Consider the following 12,507-nt stretch of genomic DNA (forward strand, 5'->3'; position numbering starts at 1 on the left):
TCTCCAGTTTCCTTTGTACTGTGTTTTGTGGATCTTCTGAGCTTTTGCATTTTTGCCTTTTTCTTTTTGAATTATACTCTTTGTTTTTGTTTTTTTTTGTTTTGCCCTGGATTGTATATAGTGTACATAGTATAAATAAACCTTTTGTTACTTTTTCTACTTCCGCCTCACGCCTCTGCATTTGAGTCATTCCCCTGGTGGCCTAGTGGGGGTTTGCTGGATCATCACACCAATGAACCAGGTTCGAATCCCAGCAAAACCCTAACACCTGTGAGTTCGTTATTGCTTCATTATCGCCTGTTTGAATGGATCCCAAACGAGTGGCCGCTATTTTCCTGGCATTATAAATAAAAAAACAAACTGATTCAAAACTATGTCCATGTTAGATGTTTTTATAGACTCAAACTAAAGCAACAAATTTCATTAAATTCAGAAAAGTATGATTTCAGGAGCCATAAAAACAAAGACAGTTTTTTTTTTCTCCTAGAAATCAGAGGACTCTTGATTCTGCAGCTTTCGGTCTTCTTTCTTCTTCGCTCATCTCCTCCTCAGGACAATCATCAGAAAGAGACACGGCCAGATGAGGTGTCATGAACAAACAAATGAATCTTACTGTTCTTGATTATTTATTTTTTCAGACTTATTAGATCATAGATTTGATTATTCACTCCTCAGTATCATGATAACTTTCATATTTCTTGATAAAAATGTTAAATTATCTGACTGAGCCCGAGTCAGAAGTCAGTGATAAGTGTACGATCTGTCTGAAAACCACTGAAACTAAACACTATACCTCGGTACAATTAAAATAAAATCCATCCACTGTTCAGTAAATATCTGCTAGCTCATGAGCTGTTAATTAGCAGCAAAAGCTAGCTACATAAATGGAGGTTACCTTCGCAACAGACCAATTTCCATATTATATCTGTTGGAGTGACAACTGGTTCTGCCACGTTTGCCAAAATTTCCAGAACTCCAGTCTGGCGCACTGAATTATGGGATTATCTTCTGACTGGGACAGTCCTTTTCTCAGGAGCACACAGATGCTGCCCCAAGAACGCTGCCTACACAGGATGCCGTCTTCCGACTGGAACGCACCAGTCCTTCAGTGCACTTGGAATTAAACATTTAATTGTGGTTTTCTACTGGACTACTGGTTGAGATGTGTCTGTGCAAAAAGTGAAACATAGTTCAGTTCAGGAACCCTTGTGTTTTTTTTAGAAATACTAAAGTGAAAGATGTGGGAATTTGACTACGCAGGCCACCACACATATAATGTGCACTACAGAGTGTATACAGTGTTTACACAATGCTATTTAAGACCGTCTGTAGTGAACTGTACAGAACACCACAGCAGATTTATTCACAAGAAAAGAGACGCCAGTAGGGCGGCACGGTGGTGTAGTGGTTAGCGCTGTCGCCTCACAGCAAGAAGGTTTGGGTTCGAGCCCCGTGGCCGGCGAGGGCCTTTCTGTGTGGAGTTTGCATGTTCTGTCCGTGTGGGTTTCCTCCGGGTGCTCCGGTTTCCCCCACAGTCCAAAGACATGCAGGTTAGGTTAACTGGTGACTCTAAATTGAGCGTAGGTGTGAATGTGAGTGTGAATGGTTGTCTGTGTCTATGTGTCAGCCCTGTGATGACCTGGCGACTTGTCCAGGGTGTACCCCGCCTTTCGCCCGTAGTCAGCTGGGATAGGCTCCAGCTTGCCTGCGACCCTGTAGAAGGATAAAGCGGCTACAGATAATGAGATGAGATGAGAGACGCCAGTATGTGTTTACTGACAAAACTACTTACGGTACAGATATCACTTCTAGCACAGACACTTTGTTTATTGTGTTTTTATTGTTATAAAATGTGTACGATACCAAACATAAAATAGAACAGGATACACAGCTTTTCATTTCTTTCTTTCTTTCTTTCTTTCTTTCTTTTATTTTTATTTTTATTTTTTTTTTCCAAACCCCTTTTTCTATGTCAAGAACAAAAGCTCAAAATTTCAGGAGCTGTAAAAATTAATGTCATTGTTGTTTGTTTAAACTTTGAAACCTAAACTTTTATTTTGTATTATTATTTCAGGCACAAAAGCTCAAAAATTCAGGAATTATTATTATTATTATTATTATTGTTGTTTTTTGTTGTTTGCTTGTTTGTTTGACCTTTGAAACCTAAAGACTATTCAGGATTTTAATATTGCTCTGATTTCTCGCTTTCTCTCCTGCTTGCTTTTCATTTCTTCCTTTTTGTGCTCCCAGTGTTTTAATTCTTTGTGTTTGTAATGATCAGCGCACCTCAGTATGGAAAGAGTAAAGGATCAGGAATTGTGAAACTCACTTGAGTGTCTGCCTGAACCCAGCTGACTGTGAGGAGAGAACTGATCTGATTGGATGATTTATTTATCACTGACTCTGCACTCGGCTGTATTTCTGTCTCTATTCAGTGTGTGGAAGTCAGTGACAAGTGAATTCATCTGAGCTGCTGGTTTACTGACAAACTTCAGGATGAAATTATTTCTCATCTTTTTCACACTAATGTGTGTGAGGGACACTGAATCACAGTGTAAGTGAGATATTTATTTATGTGTAAATTTGCTGTAATATTTTTCCCCAGTGGTAATTAGAAGAGTGTATATAAAGTGTTAATGGTGGTGTTTTGGTTATTAAGCTGTAGAGCTTGATTTAAATGAGACAGATCGTTTCAGATCATCACAAAAATGATGTGATTTTGTCAGTGATGATGTTTTTATCTCACTGTAGTAACAGGCTGCTGCAGTTTGAACGCGTGTGTGTGTGTGTGTTTCTCCAGTTAAACATCAACACCTGCAAATAACCGAATGTTCAGAGAAGAATAAGGAGTATATGTTAGGGTCCGATGGAGATGAGGAGTTTTATGCAGATTTTGAGAAGAAGAATGGAGTCATAATGCTGCCTCCCTTCACTGATCCGATTGAGTACCCTGGAGTGTACGAGCTTGCCGAGGGTGAAATGGCCGCCTGCCAACAAAACTTACAGGTGCTCACAGAGGACTTTAAAGACCGGCCGGTGCCACAGGGTGAGAAACTCAGTGTTTATAGGAGCACAAATTGACCTTGATGATATTGAGTCTAAAATGATTTTCCAGCATGAAGATGTGAGATTTGTTGTAGATTTGACTGTAAATCACTGACCATTACACTGTCAGTAAACTACAGGAACAATCACAGTCTCCAGCCTGTAAAGCTCTCATTTACTGTACAATACTCTAATCTCACAGCCGACACTACAGCACTGCTGTCTCACACTATTTTCATTTCATAAAGGCTTTTTATTCGACTAAAACATCCCAGAATGCACCACATCATCACAGCAGCTGTTTGCTTCGCCCCGAACACAAACTATAGAAATGAAGAAAGTTCTCTCTGAACAGACTAACTGTTGAAGTGTGGGGTTTGTAAATCTAAATAAATCTTTTTTTAAATTTCTTTTTTTATTTTTTTTATTTTAAATCTTTTATTTCTATCCCCAACACACACACACACACACACACACACACACACACACACACACACACACACACACACACATCAATTATGGATTATGGAGCTAAAGGTAGATTTTATAATTGACTTGCTAGAAAATGTGAAGATGATCTGAGGCAGTAGGATGGCACATTACTCAGTCGTGAACACAAGCAGAGGGTTTATTTGTAAATAGTCATGTTCCATGTTCTTTCTCTGGCATCTGTTTATCATCTATAAATGCTGAATGAAGTGTAATCCATTACATTTTATGTTTAATAAACCTGTAATTAAGCTGCTGTCCTCAGAATTCACGTTTAAAATCACAGCTTAGATTCCAGATTCCTGTTGGTTATTATTATATGGACACGAGTGTTTTGCTGGGAAATACACCACTCATATTTTTCATAGGAGCTACATCCGGGACCTGAGTAACACAGTCTCCAATATCTTCACTCATGAGGAAATTGATGAATTGTTTTGATAAATTTGGGGACTTTTTGTTTGTGAATGTGTCGATAGAATAAAAAGAAAATCACTCAATAAAAACTCGCATTTTTCATACAAAATACATCGTGGGTCTGAGTGACATAATTCCCAATATTTCACTCTGATGATGTCACTCCCAGTGTTTTCCCACTGACTAGACGTGTGTTGTCAAAATGGTGAACCGTTTCAAAATTTAAATACTTTTGATTAACTTGTGGTGGGTTTTTTTGGATATGTTCATATAATACAAATAATATTGCACATAGGCTTGAAGATATCAAGTTTATTTTCTCATGTTGAAAAATATTTCACTCGTTCTCTTCGCTCCCTCATGATGTATCCATTCACCACTCAAAGATAAACTTCATATCTTCACACCACCGTGTAACATCCTCTATATATCGACAGCCAGATGAAATAATGAATGCATCACAGTCTCAGAGTCATAACAATGGTGCACATGTGCTTTATATTTTTCTCCAGATGCCCCACAAAGCTCCATCTATCCCAAACAAAAGATGCAGCTGGGTTCAGAGAACATGCTCATCTGCCACTTCACACGATTTTTCCCTCCACCTGTTACTGTACGCTGGACCAAAAACAGTGTAGATGTGACGGAACAATCCACACTAAGCTGCTATTACCCGAATAAGGACAAAACCTACAACCAGTTCTCCCACCTGCCCTTCACTCCACAGGAAGGAGATGTTTACACCTGCACGGTGGAGCACGAGGCCCTGGAGACGCCCGACACCAAGACATGGGGTGAGACGGAGAGTTTAACTACTGATTCAGTCTTTCCTTAGAGTAGAAATAACCGTGTGTGTGTGTGTGTAGAGGTGGATGTTGAGCTTCCCAGTGTGGGTCCCTCTGTGTTCTGTGGAGTGGGTCTGGCTGTCGGACTGCTCGGAGTCACTACTGGAACTTTCTTCCTTGTCAAAGGAAACAGATGTAACTGACACTTCAGGTAACAACTCTAATAAAACATTATATTTATAATATTTAATACACTGTTTCTCCCTGATACACCTGTTTGTGTTTTCAGTCAGAAGTAAAGCATTCGGAGAAGGTTTAGAGTCTGACCATGAATTCTCATTTTAATTTTTCACCGAGGAAACTGTTCATCCACTAGAGTTTAATTCATCTGTTAAACCATGTAAGGTTTTTTAATATGAAGTTGTTACTTGTTCCACTGTACACCTGTTTTGAATTTCTTATCTCTGTGCAGAAATCTGTTAAGTCTTTCTTTTCCAATTTATGTAAAGTCTAATTAATATTAGATGATGGAAATGAAAAGGAATGAGTGCCTGCAAATAATTAAAGAAATAAACTTTATTCCATGAATGTGAACGATCATGTGATTTCTGTTTCCACATCAATGATACTTCGTTCCACCAGTAAAACAATCTCTGTATTTGTCTAGTTTGGAAATATACTGTCACAATCATTACAGAAAAATCTCACACACACACACACCACATGTAACATATTGCAGATGTAATATAGAAATATATATATGTAAATGCGTTCCACTTTGTTATGCCCTTAAATTGCATGTGTGAAAAAGTGAAAACAATGTACGATCACATTTGAGATTTTATAAGTGTGAGAAAATCATATCTGAAAATGAAAACCACTCATAAAAAAAAAGTGTGAATCATAAAGTGTTTAAAAACCTGTAAAATGTTCATGTGACTCTTCACACAGTGAAGTGACAACAAACCGACTCATGACTTCGTTTTCTTATGACTGAAATGATGATTGTTGCCAGTCTGAATTTTTGTAAATGTCCTAAAGTTAAATCAGGTAAATGCCTTCAACTCCTCCACAAACTGACCAATCATCAATCTTGCTCCAGCATTTTTTCTCTTAAAGAGCAAATCACCTTTAGTAGAGCAAACCCTGGAGGAAGAGAGCACAGGGTCACACAGGCAATCAAGTTTAGACAACCTGCTCACTGCAGTGCCTTCAACGTAAACTTATTTTTATTCCCGTCTCAGGTTCTTGGGAGCGTTCTGATAGTTTAAAGTTTAAATATAAATTTAGCATGAAACTTCCTACAGTGTTAAACTGTGAACAGCTGCATTGGAACTAAAACCAGTCCAGTTACTTTACTGTAAATATGATTGCAGAGCCAGAGGCTACATGTATGAAGGACTCCATATTACATCCCAGATAGCAAATGATGTTATTTCAATGTTGATATTTGGTTAAGATGGTTGATTTACAGTTATAGTTGAACACTGATGGTGGATCAACCATTAATCAACCACTGATAAAAAGTTGAAAAAATGTGTTCGACTCAATGTAATGGTTGAAGGAAACATTTGATCAATGTTGAATATATGTTGATTTTGTTGTCATCATACACTGCACCACTGGACGGGAGCCTGGGGTGCACTCTGGGTGAGACCATTTTGTGGGAGGGGGGTTTCCTATATTTCATTGAATTTCATTTATTTAATTTAGAATTTTAATAGAGCACAAGGAACTATGAAGAATAGATTATTATTTATGGTTATGTGCAAATCTTGTGTGTGCAACATGTAAGGAAAAAACGAACAGAAAATTCTACCGTACCGGCCGCTATTTGGAATGGTCCAAATAACCGTCTCTCAGAAGAACTTTCAGAAGAGCTCCATTGACGACGAGACTTGCGACCATAGACTGTCCGTGCTTGCGACTGAAGAAATTTGCTTCAACAACACTGGCCAGTTCTCCTCTTTGTGGTAGTGTGGTTAAAAATAGTGGTTAAGTGAACATGTGCTTGTACACATGGTACTCTGATGGACAAGAACCCCATCCCACCTCACGCCCAGTGTTCCTGGCATAAGCTCCAGATTCACCACCATACTGAGTAGGATAAAACAGTGACTGAGGATTAATATACAGACTTATTATGACATGTTATGTATTCTCATCTCATTATCTCTAGCCACTTTATCCTTCTACAGGGTTGCAGGCAAGTTGGAGCCTATCCCAGCTAACTATGGGCGAAAGGCGGCGTATCTACACCCTGGACAAGTCGCCAGGTCATCACAGGGCTGACACAGACAACCATTCACACTCACATTCACACCTACGGTCAATTTAGAGTCACCAGTTAACCTAACCTGCATGTCTTTGGACTGTGGGGGAAACCGGAGCAAATATTCAAATATTTTGTTAGTCAGGCAGTTATTTGAATTGTACAGTAAGTTTAACTGCTAGTACTGTATTTAGGCAATATTTTATTGTCCAGGTAAAGACTGTATAATCCTTTCTGGTTCATATCCACAGACAGGCCTTTCCATCATTGTGTACGGTGAAACATCAACATCAACCCAATTTCTCACGGTGGTGCAGTGGTTAGCACGGTCGCCTGACAGCAAGAAGGTTCCAGGTTCGAACCCAGCGGCCGGCGAGGGCCTTTCTGTGTGGAGTTTGCATGTTCTCCCCGTGTCTGTGTGGGTTTCCTCCACAGTCCAAAGATGTGCAGTTAGGTTGATGTGGGGTGGCCTTGGGCTGAGGTGCCCTTGAGCAATTCCCAGATAGCAAAAATCAGTTGAATCAGCATTGAAATAGCGTTTGGCAGAAAACATTGAAATAATGTTGAAATGATATTGAAAGTGTCCCCTTGAATTTGGGTTGAATCAACGTTGAATTTTCAACCCTATCAGCATTGAATCAATAGTGATTCAACCATCATCTAAATTTCTTTAGATGATGGTTGAATCACTATTGATTCAATGCTGATAGGGTTGAAAATTCAACGTTGATTCAACCCAAATTCAAGGGGACACTTTCAATATCATTTCAACATTATTTCAATGTTTTCTGCCAAACGCTATTTCAATGCTGATTCAACTGATTTTTGCTATCTGGGATTCTTCTACATGCTCACATTTGAACTGGTTAATTTCAAGGTGTATCACAAAGATGCTTGTGATCGCATACACATTTAGAGAATGAGACGATATATTTATCTGGGATTTCTTATGAATACACAATGAAACAGTTTACTGTTACCAGTACAGTAACCATGATGGGCAACATGAGAAATAGATGTGTTTAGAGGACATTATAGATGACCTACAACCATGTGATCAAAATGTGCTACGTCATGAGCGTCTGATATGATGGTGGATATACAAAGTTCTACAAAAACGGTCTCCAGAGCTGCATCAAACGATGGGAGAAATGCATAACTCTGGGTGGTTCCTATGTAGAGAAAGACTAATAACTGTGCCAAGTTTCGTTGCTCTACTGCTATGGGAAGTGGGTCAGGGGCATTACTTATTGAACGCCCCTCGGTTCATTGCTAATGTGGTAAATGACACTTCTAGCTGCAAATGTCTGGTTTTGGGTGCAATATCTACATAGGTGTTTGGAGCACTTGCATGTGACATCACAGCCGATCCAGATTGTGACAGACGCCATCTTGTCGGCCAAACGCCATATTTCCGCCTTCTACTTCTGGCTCTACTTCTACCTTTTCTTCTGGAAAACCCTACTATATACAATTCTACTACAACGGCTGTGGCTACAAGCTCTCCCTACCTGTGCACGTTTATGTTTTTTGTGTGTATTTTTGCGTGTTGTTCGTCTGTACCGGACTTCAATATCCACTACAACCGTATGGACTTACTGGACATTGGTTTCCAGCAGAAAATGACGGTTTGTAGCGATTTCCATCGCATGCACAACATTCCGGATGAGATAGCGAGACCAGCAGGGTCTCCGTGGATTGTTATCAGAAGCAAAGCGAAGGAGGCGGCGCCGGGAGAGGAAGCAAAAGCGAGGCTGCAGAGCCGGCCTGTTGACTAAGCTCAGAAAACAGCCACTCAAATCTCCACTGCTAAGCCTCTACCTCTCCAACGCCAGATCCATGGTAAACAAAACGGACAATTTGGAATTACAGCTGGAATTACCTTATTCTATAATCAGCTGGTCAGTGCTATACTAGATACTGATATAAATAGTGTTAGTACTCAATACTTAAGTGACTTACCCGTCCAATGAGGATAGTTATTTTCTTGTTTACAAGATGCCACATCTGAGTCGCTGACAAATCCTGAATTTCTGTAAAGATAACTGTCCAGAGATTTATAAGCACGCAGTGCTTCACCACTGAACAGCGAGGGAAAGTTAATGAGGTAATTATACACATCTGGGTATTCCACCTCTGGCAGTTCAATATCCACTGACACGGTCGTGAAAACTACGTCCGGTAAGCGATAAGAGTCACTAATCTGTAGATCGTTTATTTTAGACATATATCTAGTTATCTGTTCATTAGAAAAATGAGCCGTGTAGTCTGTCGGTTGAAATTGATCCATTCTGTACACTAGTGCAGCAGTATTCAGCGGTGTTTTTTACCGACAAGATGGCGGCTGTGTACTTTCCGGTCACGTGACTGCAAGATCTCTATAGAGGCCCATTTCCAGCAACTCTCACTCCAGTGTTCTAATGGTACAATGTGTTTGCTCATTGCCTCAGAAGGCTAATGGATGATTAGAAAACCCTTGTACAGTCATGTTAGCACAGCTGAAAACAGTTGAGCTCTTTAGAGAAGCTATAAAACTGACCTTCCTTTGAGCAGATTGAGTTTCTGGAGCATCACATTTGTGGGGTCGATTAAATGCTCAAAATGGCCAGAAAAATGTCTTGACTATATTCATTTTACAACTTATGGTGGTAAATAAAAGTGTGACTTTTCATGGAAGACACAATTGTCTGGGTGACCCCAAACTTTTGAACGGTAGTGTAGATGTGTGTGGGTTTGACCCATATTATTCAAAAAAAGTCAGACTTTTCTGAAGATAAGACGCTTCTACTAACCATCGAGTGCCCAGATATCGCGTTCTATCTATTGGTGGGACATGGCGATTCATTTCCGCCAGTTCGTTCATGTCGGTCAGTTAGGCAAAGAAATTCGTTCGTTCAGTTCGTTCACTCGTTCATTTTGATGACGTCACACCAAAGCGGCACAACAATGGCTGTCATCCGAAGTTTAGTTCATCTTGAGTGAACGAGAGGCGGCAGAGGTGCCATCCACAATAGATTTTCATACATTGCAATGTGCTTGAGAAAAAGATGGAAGAAAAACATTATCCTAGCATTATCTGAAAAAGACTACATAAACAAAGCTCTGAAAGTTAATTAAATGTAGATGAGAATAAAGCTGTTTTTATATTTATTATATTTATTTTAGTAGAGCCATGGTCTGCCGGTTATGCAGTTGTTCTCTCAAACCCATTAAGCAAAAAAAAAAATTGCTTATTTAACAGCAACACTCATTTCAGAGAATAAACAACTTTACAAGTCATCGTATTCAGCGAACAGTAGCCTGCGATGTCTCTCTGCTGCATTCATGATCATTCATTGTTTGGCCTGGTCATGGACATGGAAACGGTTGTTATGCACGAACATTCGATTGACGTCACGTCTAGCGAGACCTTTTCCAGCTGTTCGAGCAAGAGACCTCCTTTTCTCTCCTTGACGTGGACGAGGGAGGGGGATGCCGACAAAGTTGAGAAGAGACAATTGCAGACTGTTTCATGCAGTTGTTCAAACCCATTAAGTAACACCCATTTTGCTCATATTCAACAGCAACGCTCATTACAAAGAACAAACCACTTTATTACAAATTGCATTAACATTAAAAAAACGAACACAGTATGCCGCGATCTCCAGAGCTACGTTCTTCATTGTTTATCACAGTCATGGAAACTGTTGCTATGCGCCCAGCCCAGTATGGCAGCAGGCAGGCTGGCTGCTGGCTGTTCGTTTGTTCGCGAACTGCTGAGCTCGTTCGCTGTGAACTGAAATGTATTGCTGAGTGAGAGCTCTAAATTATAAACTAAAGACCTGGCATGTGTCAACGCTCTGATAATAGGGCTCAGATAGCCCTTAAAGAAGTAAAGTGGCGCTGCTCTGCACAGATCAAAATGCAAGTTGGACGCCCTTCTGCTACTGAACAGATCCTGCTGATTCGCCAACGACCGAGAGGCAGCGCAAACTAGTTCTAGTCGTTCACTTCGAAGACTCGTTCAAAAAGAACGGTTCGTTCGTGAACGACACACCACTAGTTCTATCTGGTTTGGCTGCTGAAGAATCGAGTCCGACCTTGGATGAAACATAGCCCATGTTCTGAGTGGGCGCCCAGTCTGGATTGTTTCTATCGTATAATTTTGCTGGCGCTCCTAGAAGTGAAATGGTAATACACATGTTAAAATTATAACAACGACTGAGTGAACCACGACGAGTACGCTCAATTTATAGCAAAATTCTAGCAACACAAAAAAAATCTTCCATGATATTATCGAGAAAGCTTTTGAATCTCACCCGAGATAAAATGATTACTGCAAACACGAGCTGTTTTGGTTTTAGTCTCTGTTAGATCAGCCCTGCCGATGTTGTTCAGCCGCGCTCGTCTCCTCTCCATACTGAGCCTCAGAGTTTCCTCGCCCTCTTTCTGAATCATGGACGAAATTCTAAAAAATCAGAACGTGCCAGGATCACGAGTACTGTTGTGACCACGACCATATACAGCACAAAGATATGGCAGAGCTAAAAGAACAACAAAGAGACTTGCGCATGTGACTGTTTTGTATGGAATGTTGCTCGACCCCGCATTTGTGTCTCCACCAACATGGCTGACATCCGGGTTTCTATTTTGCTTTGATGTCACTCGCAAGTCAAGGATACAGTAGTTACACTTAACATTGGTAGGCATATGAGGTGAAAATTCAAATGCTGATTTATACAGTCCTTTGAAAATAAAGAGATAAATGTAGCCGTAAAATGTCACACAGAGGTTTTACTCCCCAGCAACTGATGAGGATTCTTCTATTCGACCATGATTGGATGATCTATCTTGGTGTCCTGACATATTACCAGTAAAGACAAATTAAACTTCACATTTTAATAAATCAGTGCACAATATTTATTCCCAACATTTTTACTGCATTAGCAGAAATATTTGAAATTATCTAAAAAAAAAAAAAAAATACAATTTTCAGGAGGCAGGGACACTTTAAATGAAGGTGTTCGGGGCTGTTGGTTGGAAATGTACAGTGGTGCTTGAAAGTTTGTGAACCCTTTAGAATTTTCTAGATTTCTGTATAAATATGACCTAAAACATCAGATTTTCACACAAGTCCTAAAAGTAGATAAAGAGAACCCAGTTCAACAAATGAGACTAAAATATTATACTTGGTCATTTATTTATTGAGGAAAATGATCCAATATTACATATCTGTGAGTGGCAAAAGTATGTGAACTTCTAGGATTAGCAGTTAATTTGAAGGTGAAATTAGAGTCAGGTGTTTTCAATCAATGACATGGCAAATCAGGTGTGAGTGGGCACCCTGTTTTATTTAAAGAACAGGGATCTATCAAAGTCTGATCTTCACAACACGTGTTTGTGGAAGTGTATCATGGCACAAACAAAGGAGATTTCTGAGGACCTCAGAAAAAGTGTTGATGCTCACCAGGCTGGAAAAGGTTACAAAACCATCTCTAAAGAGTTTGGACTCCATCAATC

General features: G+C 39.8%; 1 protein-coding gene across 2 annotated transcripts in view; it reads left to right on the plus strand.

The window, feature by feature from the left end:
• The first annotated feature begins 2,309 nt into the window (after positions 1 to 2,309).
• LOC132892777 (H-2 class II histocompatibility antigen, A-U alpha chain-like) overlaps positions 2,310 to 12,507 on the plus strand; it is a 47,156-nt gene continuing 36,958 nt past the window's right edge. Inside the window, exons 1-5 of one of the 2 annotated variants that reach the window (XM_060931152.1) lie at positions 2,310 to 2,554; positions 2,801 to 3,046; positions 4,464 to 4,745; positions 4,818 to 4,947; positions 5,026 to 5,197. In XM_060931152.1, coding sequence (XP_060787135.1) covers positions 2,497 to 2,554; positions 2,801 to 3,046; positions 4,464 to 4,745; positions 4,818 to 4,939 — 708 coding nt within the window. In that variant the 5' untranslated portion in view covers positions 2,310 to 2,496 and the 3' untranslated portion in view covers positions 4,940 to 4,947; positions 5,026 to 5,197. Of the gene's footprint in view, positions 2,555 to 2,800; positions 3,047 to 4,463; positions 4,746 to 4,817; positions 4,948 to 5,025; positions 5,198 to 12,507 lie in introns of those variants that run through there. The other variant, XM_060931151.1, reaches the window with a different exon arrangement.

The sequence above is a fragment of the Neoarius graeffei genome, chromosome 10, assembly GCF_027579695.1.
Source record: "Neoarius graeffei isolate fNeoGra1 chromosome 10, fNeoGra1.pri, whole genome shotgun sequence".
Taxonomy (NCBI): domain Eukaryota; kingdom Metazoa; phylum Chordata; class Actinopteri; order Siluriformes; family Ariidae; genus Neoarius; species Neoarius graeffei.